This window comes from Ammospiza caudacuta, chromosome 3 (assembly GCF_027887145.1).
Source record: "Ammospiza caudacuta isolate bAmmCau1 chromosome 3, bAmmCau1.pri, whole genome shotgun sequence".
In the NCBI taxonomy this organism is placed as follows: domain Eukaryota; kingdom Metazoa; phylum Chordata; class Aves; order Passeriformes; family Passerellidae; genus Ammospiza; species Ammospiza caudacuta.
This window is the reverse complement of record NC_080595.1, coordinates 24,377,958-24,392,859: the sequence shown is the minus strand read 5'-3', so window position 1 is coordinate 24,392,859 and position 14,902 is coordinate 24,377,958. Positions and strand designations below refer to the sequence as shown.

Here is a 14,902-nt window from a genome sequence, read left to right as displayed (position 1 = left end):
TCCCCAGGTGCGAACATCATCACAGAAAATGGATGACAAGAAGAAAGAAGAAGGATGAGACACGCCCTGATTCTTCCATCTTGTCCCCATTACCACCCTTTATACCAAAAACCCTAAAATCTACATTTTCACCCTGTAAATATATCATTCCTGCACCATTCAAACCTGAGTGCCTCTCATGCCCTCATGCACAGGTGGCACATCTCTAGATGGATCAAAGTCAAGGCACCAGGTGCTTCGGGCAACATTCCAGGTCTTCCGAGCCCCCCAAGAGGGTTCTCAGCAACTCTGGACATCCGGAGTGATGTGTGCTGAGTTCCCACACACACCTACTTTCCACTACTCTTAGTTAGTAGTTTTTTAGCATCTTTTTAGTGCCAATTGCCATTAATTTTTCCTGTGCATTCCCCAGAAGCAGTTACACATCTTAGTCATCACAGCACAGTATGAATTTATGTACAACCACAACACCCTACATTCTTTTGCCTTAAGAAATGGTTAACATTGACTAATACATTATGTGTCAGAGCACAGATATGCATAAACTTTTGCAAAGCAAATGAAGTGGCTGAAGCTATTTCTGCATTCTCTCTGTACATCCACACTGGCAAGCCAGCACTGCCTTGATTACAAATTTAAAAAGAGGATCATAAAACTCTTAATATTGCTAGATATTCAACCTTTGACATTGCAGCACAAAAGCAGCAGAGTCAGCCCAGTAACTGCCTACAGTACTTCAACTCCTTCTAGCAATCACAACATTATCACTGGAGTGCAGCAATAATGAGACCACGTTACAGCATCTTCAGACCTTGCAAACCATGGTACTTCAGGCAGGGCTGGGGAACAACTGCCAGCTGAAAATGGCTGCTGAGACCTCCTTGTGTGTTGGTAGTGAGCAGGCAGAAGATGCAGCAGGATCTCCCCCGGCACTTGGCACTGGTGAGGCCCTACCTCAAATCCTGTGCCCAGTCCTGGGCCCCCACTACAAGGAAGTCATTGAGGTGGTGGAGCATGTCAAGAGAAGGGCGGTGGAGCTGGTGAAGAGTCAGGAGCACAAGTCCTGTGAGGAGCTGCTGAGGGAGTTTGGGTTGCTCAGTCTGAAGAAAAGAAGACTCAGGAGAGACCTTATCCCTCTCTAAAACTTCCTGAAAGGAGGTTGTAGCCTGAGGGTCAGGCTCTTCTCTCAAGTAAGAGGATGACAGGAAACGACCTCAAATTGTGCTAGAGAAGGTTGGGTATTTGGTATAAAGAGATTACATATTAGGAAAAAATTATTTATGGTAAGGGTGGTCAGGCTTTGGCATGAGCTGTCTAGCAGTCTGGTAGACTAAAGATGTCTGGAAATATTCAAAAGAAAGATGTAGTACTTGAAGACATGGCTTAGAGGTGACATGGCAGTGCTGGGTTCATCATTTGACTTAATGATCTTAGAGGTCTTTTTCATCCTTAATGAGTTTATGATTTTGTATTTAGTTACATTTATAAGTAATTAGAAAAAAAACTTAATTTGGAGTTAAAATTGTTAGTAACTTTGAGGGGTTTTTTTCACATTTTAGAGCAAGTAGGTAATTTTATCCTCAAGACAAAGACTGTCTGGGAAAGCTGAGGCTGAGGTTTTCCAGAGCAGTTAAGAAAACACTGTTTTAATTGGGCATTCTGCAATACTATCATCCAGGTCACCAGGCTGATTATTATTAATTTTCCTTGGGAAGTTCAATTTTTTTATAAAGCCATAATTTAGTCATAAGATAATGTTAATCCAGTTGTACTCTCACCTCATAAGCATCACAAATTCCAAACTATACTAAGAAAAAAATAGCATTAGGAAACGTTCTGTCAGCATTACCAATGTATTTTTGTAATATCCAAACACCAGCAGATGATTTAATATCACTAATCAGGGGGATTTCCGGGAAATGTCAAAAATGCCTTTTGAAACTTTTAAGAAGATAATGTTTTGTTAAATTGAAACATGTTAATGTCTCATTATCCAGTTAAATACATCCACTATTTTTTTTTGCTTTCTGCAAAGTAGAAGGAAAGAAATGTAGGTAAAATAATGAAATAACATCCTCAACAATGCACTGTTTCAAGTACATTACTAAATAGATGTATAACAATGAAATATCATAGCTTTTCTTTTAAAATTCTTTTTTTTTTTACTGAAGTTAGGCCTTTAAACCAAATTAAGGTGTTGGAATATTCTCTATTAGTTTTCTACATTTTTTAATATTTCTTTCTCTCAATCACTTATTCTCGTGCTTACATGGGGTCACATACCTTTCCTCACAGTATGTACTGCAGAGTGCCCAAAGTCACAACATAAGCCACATAGTAATGAACTGTAACACTGCAGCATGAACCAAAACATAGAAATGTGAGGTGCATTCCAAAGGTTCTGGGCTTCCACTGAAAAACAGCTTTTTTTTTTCTCTCTCCCCTCCAGGGTACACACCAACAACTAGAGAGACTCAACTTCTGCAAAACATTAATGCTGCATTGGTAAGAAACTGCAACAAATTGAAGAACCTCCTAGAACAGAGGTCAAACCTTAGCAGCATTAAACCACACTCGTCCTCTTAAAAAACCACTTGTGTGCCATGTATACATATAAACAGTACCCAAATCCATCTCCTTTTCTTTGATAAGTGGATCAATATTAGCACAAAATGGCCTTTTCAGCTTGGACAGAGTGTCGAATCCTTTAGGACTGCCTTCTGAGGATCCCTTGGCAAGCCTCAACATGAGAGAAGTGGTGCTGCTAAAGACAAATCAGGAGCTACACTGATAGCTTAACAGAAGGTGCTAAAAGTTAGAGGCCACAAAAAGCTTTCCTATCTGTTAACAGTTTAAAACCAAGAAGATGAAAAAAGAAGTTTAAGCACATTATGGTCTCTTCTGTTCACTGTAATTCTTTATCTGTGACTTTGACTCATAGGTTTTGGCATCTGTGTATATTTTCAATAAATACTTCTGGAAAGTCAATTTTAAAGTTTTTCAGATTAAAAACTAAAATAGTTATCAGGTATTTTGGGTGATTCCATTTGCCAGATTTTAGACTAAGTTATTCATTCCTTTCAAGCAAAACTAGTAACAGAACAATAACTCATTAAAGGGAAACAGGATAATATATTCAAAACCACAGAGAATGATAATGACAAGAATGAGAAATAGCTAAGAAACACCACACATAGATATAGATATATACAGACAAATACAAAATCTTTGATGCAACCTTACTTACCATAAGGATGGTAGTCTTCAGTTGTATAAATTTCTTCCTCATCCCTATACAGCTGGTAAATAAGCCTGTTAGAATTTGGAGAGTCGGGGGAACTCCATGAAAGATTGATAGCAGAGGAATTGAGAACTTCTCCTGTAGGAGGAGGTTGCTGGAAAGGAGCTAAAACATACACAAAAACTGAGGATGTAAAAATCAAGGTAATCAATAATCACATAAATTTAGAGAAAAATGCAAAGAAACTGCTAAGCATTCTTCACCAAAAAACCCTTTGAGTAAATGTACAGTCACCAGGGCAAGACACCAATAGACTACACCAACCCATCCAAATGCTCTTCAACAACATTTTTTATCCATGAAAAAATGTATATATTTAAATAAATTATGAATAAACTTAATCCCCCATTCCACCCCAAAATAAAGCAAGTGTTTTCCAAACAGGTAGGGTGGGGTTTCTTTTTAAATGTATTTCAAGATCTTTATAAAACGAGAATTTATTTATATGGTTGCTTTATTGAAGTTTCTACTTCAATTAGGATTTATTTTTTCAAAAGATTCATTCCATTTTAGCACAGACCAGGCATAAACTCCTCAAGTAAAATACAACCGGAAAGTCCAACTAAGTCCAGATTTTACTGAAGTGTTAAAATAAGCTTACTTAATATAATGAAATCACAGAAACATAAAGGACAAAATTTAAGTTTATTTAGGCAATTGGCTTCCATTTGTTTCCAGTAAAATTCAAATCCATGAGACTAAGGTATCTTAACAGTTTAAGAAATCAGCTTGACATGTTAATTTGCCAAAATTTGACTCTCCTACTACCTCTATTGACTTTGAAAAATGTGTTACTTTATTGCAATAGTATCAATAAAGAGAAAAACAAACTTGAAGTTCAAAAGCCAAGTGCCTCACATTTTAAGAAAGAGCATTCAAAATCTCTCCTACGGCTCTTTTGTCATCCAAATGTGTAATCATAGTCCTTCCTAAGATAATAGCTAATAATCAGAAATTAAACTTAATATACATACATACTCACATGTTAACATAAACATACATTTTGATAGATGGACTCTATTATCTCAAAGGTCCTTTCCAACCTAGATGATTCCATGATTCTATATTAATGTAATTATTCAGGTCAGAGCATGAGTCCACAGCTTGCTGTAGGACCTCCAGTACTCCAGTTACACTGAGGAAAGCCCTACCCTCTGTCCCCTACACCATGCATCAGCACAGAACAAGACAGGTCTGTTTTGGCAGATAGTGACTGCTATCAAAGGCAGACTGTGCCATTTCCCCATCCTCTTCACCAAGGGAGTGTGGATGTAGAGGAAAACATTTTTCTCAAGGAATGAGGATAGTCCAGGGCAGCACAGAAATCAGCACATGGAGTAAGGTACCAGAAGCTGGATTCAGAACCACCCAATTAACTTTTTTCCCCTACATTAAGTATTATAGAAGAACATCAAGATTTGAAGCATGGATTTTATTCTCTTCTTTTATAAACTATCATCCTCCTCATTATGTGGATATTTGCTTAGTACCACCAAAAGTTAATTACTAAAATCTGTTCAGCCAAGCTAACAGGAGACAAGAAGCAAAGAATGAAGCTGCAGACAGAAAATCTCATGAGGACCTCAAGCCACACAAGTGATAGATGTAGAGACTTAGACCAAAATCAGTGGGCACACTATATACAGGTTTTTAATACAAATCTGGAAAGTGAGATGAAGCTTTTTATTTAGAGTAAGATAATGAAAAGCCCTGCTTCTACTGCAGTCTCTCAGGCAAGAAATAGCACAAAATATTTCTAGAATTCATTGGATTGAACTGAACATAATCATCATCTCCCCTTAAAATGCATAGGTTGTTCTGATGCCAATCTGCAACTTTTGAGTTCGTCTCACTTAGGAAGTAAATGTATGCTAAAGTTTCTACAGGAGTAAAGTTTGAGAATCAGAGGAAACAAGTGCTCCTAAATCCCTTTGGCATTTAAAAGAATTTCTCTCCATGTAATATATACTTACAAGACCTGAGCAATCACAGCAATTTACCAGCATCACCTTCATTCTCCACTGGCAGTCTCACACTACTGCATATTGCTTCCAGAGGTTTGCTGGTTTGAATTTTAAATAGTAAGCAAAGTACTTCATGGTACATTTTTGTGCAGCATCTAAGATACTGTTAAGTAGAAAAATTGCTAAATAAAAAACTCTTTTTCTTAAAGAACACTATTTGGACAGTAACAGCAACTTACTTTTGCTTCCCTTGGCAAAGACTTATAACCAGTAATGAATGTGTCAACAAAATACTGTTCTGCAATGAAAATAACTACAAATGCCATATCAGGCAAAGCTCCACATGTGTGCAACAAGTTCAAATATTTTGGTATGAATAACCAAAAGACTCCAATTGCTATATCCTCTATGTCCAGAAGAGGACTCCGCTTGTCATTCAGAATACTGCCTGATGTACTTTTATCTAACTAAAATCTATTATATTATTTCTCTATGTCATACTATTATTAATCAATTTTATAGTTGAATTGCTATTGACCTTTATCCAATGTGTATCCCAACACAAATAAGTAGGTTGGCTTATGTTTGTAAAGCACTTTGAAGATGAACAGCATCATAAAAGTGCCATGTATTATTATTATTACACATTCAGTTGAAACATCTTACATTTTTTAAAGAAACAACGAGCCAATCAACTGCCTGAACAATGAATAGACACTGTGCTTTTTACAGAAGAGTATGGGGAAAGAGGAATCAAAACTATTTAAATACTTGCAAACTTTGAGAAAAGCTAAAAAAAAATGTCTTCAGAAAGAAATCATTCTCTATAGGATATTTATGACCATTTATAACGCCATGCATTCTACCATGCATATGATTTGAAATTTAAACTGATTTAAAATTAAATAAAAATATAAAGTGATAGCTGTCTCTACCTGTAAATACTTTGTGCATTTACATCTCTGCTTGCAAATCTATGATTTTCACATATCACAGTTATGAATATCATATAAATACCCATGCAGAACACACAAAGAAATATTTTGTTGAGGGAAGATCCAGAAGCATATTCCAGAGATAACTTGGGAATGTCTAACCCTGTTGTTGCATTATGACCAGTGTGACCATTATTAATTAGGCCTGCTGACAAAAATATTCACCTACTACCTGCAGAGTTCTTCACTCATTGCTTTCAAGGCTTCCAAGGCTGGGCTGTTAACTGTGTATGGCAGTAAGGTGTGCCACCAAAATGGAACACAGCTTTTCCAGAGTGACCTGAGCTCCTTCCCACATGGTTTGGTATTGCATAGCATGATGCCCTCAAAACCTATGTCTGAACATTGACCCAAAGACAAGTTAAGTACTGAATTTTCTTATGACGTATACTTTTGCCTTTCCTTCTTTAATAACTCTGCCAGCTTGGAGACTGTGTGCTGGTGATCTTGATATCCATATATTCCTCTGCAATTTGTTTCATTACAATTCATGATTTGACCCTCAATATAGCATTGACCCCACCTCAAACATGCCAATTTATGATGCTTTGTTACATCACATCACATATTTTCCCAAACTGACTGAAAAAGTGTCCCAAGAGGAGAAAGGCAAAGCTACATTGCACTGAGGAGAACATTTGGAATTAATCACCAGGAGTAGGTTTTCACAAGACCTTCTGTTCTTCAGACCTTCTGAAGGCAGATGTCCTGCCTCCTGTCAGCGGCAGGAAAGGGGGCTAAACTGTAAGTTGTACAAATGATGCTGCATTTTTGACTAAAAGATGAACTCTGGATTAGTCACTACAAAGAAAATGTGCAAGGAAACTATGGGGTGTCCCTTGTAGTTTAACCCTTATCCCCTGGGTTAAACTACAAGCCTAATGTGTGTATGACACGAAGGATTCTACACATCTCTGTAGAAAACAATCCTACAATACAGTAAAAATCACTCAAACTTCAGTGACCTTACATTTGGGGGTGGGGAGGAAATAATTTACCTCTGACCCAATTCAATACGCACTAAATCAATTAAAAACTTTAATTTAAAAGACATGCTTTTAAGACCTAACATCCACTTACTTTTACTGCAGCCAAAGAGGTTGTGGACATCCAAATTACTGGCGTCAGGAACACAGTTGTCACATTTCAAGCCAGTTACAAATTGTTTACAAACACACTGTCCAGTAACAAGATGACAAGTCCCACTAATGGCTCCTGCAGGATGACAATTACAGTGCTGACATCTATAAACAAAAACAAATCAAGGAAGTCATCAACACACATCAACACTTCAGTTAAGCACAGTAGGGTTTTGTTTAAAAGATTCTTGGGCAACATAATTAAAACATCATAAACAGTTCAGTAGTCTGAAACAGAGCAGAAAATCTATTAGTCTGATTAAAAAAACTTGCAAAAAGTATTTCTGGCAGCGAAATATTTATAAAAATAAATATTTCGCTGCCAGAATAATATTCTAATTTATATAAAAATGGCTTAGAATTAAAGAGCTTTTATATATATTGATCCATACGCAAACTGGACAATAATGTTCAGTAATAATCACATTATGCACTCAGTCTTACATTCTTACTCACACAACCTTTCTCGAGAGCTGCAGAGTTCAGTGATACATATGTAACCAGCTCAAGAGGTTCCTGCACAAAATAGGCAACCTTCTACCTCAGGGAAAACTATGCTTTAGTTGGAAAAAATAAATCAACTAATAATTTCTTGCCCACAAAGGCAACTTACGGTTGAAAAAAATTACATGCTGTGAATAAAAGAAAATGAATGGCGACCAAAACAGAGTAGAGAAAAACTCAGATTAAAACAGTGACAGGAAACAAAACAGCAAAAATACTAATATTCTAACAGAAAGCACAGTGTTTTTAGAGCCTGAAGGACAAAATTTGAAATAACTACAGTGAATAATTAATTAAATCTACAAGTAAATTATTTTTAAATTAAAAAGAACAAAAAAATTAAATGCACTGGTATCAAACAAATGCCATGCTTCAATTGTGTAAATCTCTCTGGGACCAGTAAAATACTTTCAGGATTAATTTATCCTTTGGCTTTTGCATGTGAAACCTCTTGTGATCAACTTGCTCTTCACCTGATACACTATTTCCCCACTGACACTCATAGCATGGATACCGATGTCAGATAGTACAAATATTCAAAGAGTTTGAACATGTCATAAATTAAGCAAAGCAATGACTACAATGCTGTAATGCTACCCCTTGCAATACAGACTGCTGTTATTACTCATAACAAAGTCAACAACGGCAAATAAAACTTCTCCATCTAGATTCTAATTTCACTATATTTTAATTGCTGCAGACTAAAAGAGATCTGAAAAGCCATGGGCTGGGAAACAGGTGGGAAGGTAGACCGCAGCTAAAACATACTGGGAAGTCTGCATTTCCCTCCCCTTGTACTGAGGTGGAAATCTCCAATCCTCAGGGCATAAGCAGCATCAGCCTCAAGGGAATTTTAAATTACTCCAGATGCCAGGTCCCAAGGTGATGAAGCAGCAAAAAAAAAAGACTCCAGAGAAGTCTAAGGCTCTACCCCCTTTATTCTGCTAACCCTAAGACTAAACAAGAGTCAATTTATATTTGGCTGATTTTCCTTGGCCAGTTTCACCAGACCTAAGGAAATATGTTGTGGTGCCCTTACACAAGTTACTTTGCCATCTTCCCAGTCACCACCATCACACCTTGGTCTGTATCTCCTACTACCTTCATGAAAGCAGAAAAAAACTGAGTTCAAGTATGCTTTAGGTATCAGCTTTTTGAGGCAAGGGAGAGAGGAGGGGAAAGTGGAAACTGTTTTCACATTAGCACACTAAAATTCAGGTCAATAATCAGTGAAATAGGCATTAAATGTCACAGATTTTTAAACAAGCTTAAGGAAACTCTTCACATACATTTTCTGCCTATTGCAGAGCTCTCTGTATTAGAGCTCCTTTACTCCACAGCAGCTCGTGCTGTGTGATCTCCTGGGGAATCATTCAACACCCTTAAAAAGGCTGATAAAAGCTAAAGCTGCAAAATAAGCTGCAAATTTGTTTTATGGACTAATATCCTTTTGAGAATAAATAAAATACATTCTCTCTTGGAAGCCACTATACTGCGGTTTGCTCTCTTTTACAGTCAAGAGAAAAGGGCAATTTTTTCAAAAGTCTTTTCATCTACGGACAGTGCAACCAAATCCCCCTTTAAATAGAGGTTTTGTTTAGAGTACTTTAACTAAATCCAGTTAAGTTACAAAAAAAATTTACTCAGTGAGACAGTATTTTATTATTATTTCATAATTTCATTACATGCTGATTATTTAGTAGGGGGGCGATGTTAACAAAAGTTTCTTGATAGATAAACAGAGAAAGACAAGCTTCTCCTATTGTTCCTGTATATTGCTGCACCTCTTATGAATAAGGGTCTCCTGATTATTCTAGTTTTGATTATCATTCACACATGACAACCACACTCAACACCCATATAGTCACAGTGATAGTTCTCAGCCTGGCAGGGTGGGGCTGCTCCTTTCTCCTTGTTGCATTTTTCTTCTAGGAAAAGTGTAGGCTCCCTACCTTCACCTATACTGAATGAGGTTCCTGATCCTGCAAATAACAGCAGATATTTCACCATATTCTGCTCCATGGGATTACACATTATTGCTGTGTAATCACACGCATCATGTCCTTTAACTGCAAAAAACTAGAACTGGATTTATTGTTAGGCATAGTTCATGCTTTTCAGTCAGAATTAAGGATTCAGTCAATTATGAATTTTCAAAAAAAATCCAATTCTTTTAAAAGATAAGTAACTTTTAATCATGTGAAAAATATTTGCAGTATTCTTGTCAAATGCTACTTTTTCAAGGTACTCTAAGTCAAACATATTTGAGTTTTATTAAAACAGAATTATATATACTCAAGGAAAACAGACTTTTAAAACATGGAAAGAGAAATGTCATGCCAAGATGAATTGTGATATTGATTTTCTGAGGATAAATGGTTTTTGTAATATTAATATAGAGAAACCTTTATTACATTGACTCTCTAGGTGCAGTTAGAACCTCTCCAGCAATCTGTTTAAAATCTTCATTTTTCATCCTTATGGGAAAACCTCACTTGCTAAATAGATTTCATAAACAGTAATCTGTCAAGATATATATATAAATAGATAAACAATTTGTGATATTCATTGACCAGTTCATTATAGTAAACAATACAGAGGTTAAGCATTTCAAATGTGTACAGATGCTCACAACCATTACAGACCTGCTCAGATTGCTGCAAACACTCAGTATTCCTAATTTGTTAAAAGCCAAGAAATTTTCCTGCTTCATAACCTGAAATGCATTAAAGAATATGGAGTTCCTGTTTTATCTCAAAAACAGCACAAAATAAATCAGCTCACATTTGCATTCAGTGTGGGAGAATTTTAAAGCCTCACAATCTCCGTGTATCACAGTTTCTGCTTATTTTGTGCTACTGTGCAAAGACAGATATGTCTTTGCCACTACAGATAGCTCACATCCTTTTCTGTCCTTAAAAGAGACACTTGGAGCATGGATGGCTTAAATGACCTGGCAACTTTATGGAGAAACAAAAAGCATATTACTCTTTTTATGAAGATATTAACAGTTAAAGAAATGGAATAAAATAGATTAACAAATAAAGACCTGCATTATAATTGTCAGTGGATAAAAGTTTCTGCCTGAGGAACAGAGGTACACTGCCCAAGAAGACAACAATGAAAAGAGAGCCAAGAAAATGCAACATAAGTTCATCATACAACCAGAGTAGTCTTCAATACTGCCATGAGGATTAACTAGTATTAAGGAATTAAAGCCAATTCAGATTCAAATCCCAGAACTCTAAAAACTTTCTATCCTTACAAGGTCTGGATCTAGATGATTTATATTTCCACATTTTGAATTGCAAAAGACAGGTTAAAATGCAGGTATTTGAAAGCCAGTATCTAGCTCAGAAAAGCTATTGCTTAGCACAAATGTGCTAAAACTGACGGGTGAAGGGAGAATCTATTTCAAGTAACTAAAATAAAAAGATATCATTAATATTAAGGAAAATATATTTCAAAGGGAACTTTAATATTACACAGTCTTTATTTCTCACCATTAGAAATGACAAGAAGTGAAAATAGGAAGTCCTTATTCCTACAGATTACTTTATGGCTATTAGCAGATGCCTCTGTGACCCGAAACAGTAAAAAATAATTTTAAAAATCTCCTAATGAGTGACAGTAACATAAAAGTTAAAGTGAAAAATCTGCAGAATAATGTCAAATATATGCAGGATGACATTACTAATCACTGCCTAAAAGCATGTCTACCCCAGACTAGTTAGGGGAGAGGAGAAGAGGGAGGGGAACATTGTACAGGTTTTGATTTTGCCTGTGGTATGTGGGTTTGGTTTTTTAAAAGGCAAAAATACCAAATATAACAAAACAATTTAACACCATCAGTCTGTATGAAAAGATAATAGCATAAGAGCCGTGCAATCTTTCTGGACAATATTTTAAAAGGAAATTGAGATTGTGAGGACTAGGCAAGAAAGATGATCCTGGAAAAAAAAAGATAGTGCAGTAGTTGAAATAACAGTGCACTATACTATATATGTGTTTTCCCCTTATAATCCAGGGAATCCATGTACCTAAAGACACCACGCTGCATTAGAAATACAATTTACCTTGTGGCACATAAGAAAATGTTGAAAAAGAATGCACTGCTTCAGAAAAACAAATTTTTAAGAGTCAAGGTGGAGTGAATATTTGTACTGCTTTTACCAAAAGAAATTTGGGAAGTCAGGGATATCTGTAGTTTTCTCCTCTCCCCACCATCCCCCATTAAATCTTCCTGAAATCTTCAATAGCATTCACTAGTTTGTAAGAATGGCAAATTACCTGCATTTTAATAGTCAATGGTTAACACCTCAGAAAACAACACACCTTACTGAAGATGCAGAAAAAACATAGGGAAACAATTAACAAATTGCTATAACTTAGCCTTATAGACCTTTCATGCTGTTACTACTTAAATCCTAGCAAAATTTCTATTTTCTTCATCTCATGGGAGCACAGGGGATTGTGTAGTGTATCACATGTAAATCAGAGTGGACACATGAACTTATAGAAGGATTACCTACCTAGAACATATCTTTCCATTGTCACTAAACCCTTGACTGAGCCATGAGAAAAAATGTGACAAGGAGGTTATAAGTGACCTATAAGAAAAGAAAAGAACTCACCTCCCTGTGACAGAGTCAAATCCAAAATAAAGTTCTTTGCAATGTTCACAAGTCCGTCCTGTTACAGAGGCATCTTGGCAACTACATTGGCCGGTGAGGTTATCACAGATCTGAGTCACAGAACCAGCTGTGTGGCACAGGCACGGCAGACAGCCAGTGGCGCTGGATGGAGAAAAATAAAAACCTGCAAAAGACAGGGATTTTGAGAATGTTGGTTATCGCTCTTCAGACTCTTAGCCAGTGCAAATGCAAAACAGGGGGAATACATTAACATTTCTGTGGGGAAAGACCCAAGGACATGAGAAATACTCATAAATGCAGCACAAGTGAAGAGACATTCGTCCATTCCAGTCTGAGAGCTCAGCTCTGAAAATGGCCAACTGCAAACCATAAGAAATGCACGTATCTTCTTAAGAATGTCTCCTCATTTTTCTCAACAGTGCTTGACTTAATCCTTGAAATAAGATAGAGTTTCTTTGTAAAAACAATATTTGATGAGCATTTCTTATTTATATTTTACTCCTCTTTAACATAGAGCTTGTAACCTACACAAATACTTTCACAGAAACTAAGAAATTGATAAAAGAAAGTTACTGATCTGGTATTAAACAGCTTTCACCCTCAACCCTGTCCTGTTCCTGTATTATTTCAAATTATGAATTTGAGCATTCATTTCACATTTCCCACAGTATGTTTGGTATGATTCTGCTATGCCATATTTCATCCTATTGCACTTACAAGCAATCTTTATTTATGCTGATATTTATCTATTACTGAAAAATACAGTCACATACACCTCTAATCTGGCCATTCAAGAATTTACCCATTATTCACAACCTTACCTGAAGTTCCTAATGAAAGAGCTTTTACACACATTCTCTTAATGATGCTGTTCCACTTGCATAATCTATTTCACAATGTATGGCCTTATTTCATTGTAATAATTTCTTTCTGATCAGAAGACAATTCAAGTAATGGCACACTAGTAAAAATATAATTACATAAGTTTCCAAAACATATTCTATTTTTACCTGATTATTAATAAATATTTAACTGTTTTATTCACACAAGTTGGTCTTCTCTTTATTTTTTTCCTCCCCCGTTGGAGGAGTACAGTTTATTTAAAATGTAGCAATGCTTGAGAGCTCTGCAAAAGATCCTGGTACCACAGTATTAAGAGACACTAGACAGCAACAATGACCTATCTTGGAACATGAAACCTAAAATACGGCCCTTGATATGAGTTTCTATCTCCCTTAGCTGGTTGCTATTAGTTATTATTGTCCAACTTCAATAGAAAAATTTCATCTGCTACTGAGATATACAGCATTTGCACAGACTTCTCAGACACTTGCCCTCTCTTCACATCAAGTTCAAGCAGTAGTTTCTAAGCCATGTTCTCAGCTACTGAATATTTTTTGCTGTCCAATAACTTCCCAATGTCCTGCTTTATAATAAGTAGCCCAAAATTATATTGTAACATGTCATATTGCCCAAGGCCTTATTATTTGTCTTACAAGAGATAGCTGTATATATACACCCCTAGGGTGGTATTCTCTGTCTTTGCAGCAGTGCTGCACTGTGAGTTCATATCCAAATAGCAGAGAAACTAAACAAATTGAAAACATTAGAATTTTACTGCTCAAATCTTTGTTCAAGTTTAGCCTCTGGTCCTCGGTGAGATAAATCTCAAGTGGACAGTGAAGTGATATCAGTCTCCAGTTAACATACATTCGCATCATAAAAAACCACGCTGCTGGCACTTTATTCCAGAGAGGCCCCGAAGTGAGGCAGCACAGAGAGCAAATAGCCTGAAGTTATTAGTCAGGCAGCATGTATTATCTCCTGCTGCACTTCTCTGCGCTCTGCAGTGCCCATCCTGTGCATAAATACAGGAGACCATTTCCCAGCAATGTCACTCCTGAGCACAATGAACGACTCCACTCCAAGAACCGAACAGGAGGGATGGAAACAAGCTGAAGCCTTGGACTCGTGCAGAAGGTCAAAGCACTTCCTCAGGACCCACTTTACAGCTGCAGTAAGTGATAAGCGCTCAGGCTAAACCAGGCCCTTGTCCATCTGAAATTTTGCATAGAACTATGATTCTACAATTCCTTTGTACGTAGTAACATCTAAGAGAAGTCTAAAATGGACAAATTAGCACATCTCTGGAAAATAAATTTGTTTCCCTGAGCAGGATTACAGCATATACTGCTTTTATCATAGCAGTGAAATCACTAATTATAATCTATACCTTAGTGTTAAACATCCGGGCTCTCCTACAGCCACACTGCCTAAACCACTGTAGAGCAGTGAAGGATTTGGTAGGACATTTTTATTATAATCTTTTAGGAATGCTCTAAAA

General features: G+C 36.5%; 1 protein-coding gene across 1 annotated transcript in view; it reads right to left on the bottom strand.

Annotated features, from left to right (window-relative positions):
• The window catches only part of USH2A (usherin), a 372,150-nt gene that overhangs the window by 291,567 nt on the left and 65,681 nt on the right, over positions 1-14,902 (bottom strand). Inside the window, exons 13-15 of the mRNA XM_058801041.1 lie at positions 12,538-12,721; positions 7,341-7,504; positions 3,248-3,406 (exon numbers count right to left, since the gene is read on the bottom strand). Of these exons, the coding sequence (XP_058657024.1) occupies positions 3,248-3,406; positions 7,341-7,504; positions 12,538-12,721 (507 nt within the window). The remainder of the gene's footprint in view (positions 1-3,247; positions 3,407-7,340; positions 7,505-12,537; positions 12,722-14,902) is intronic.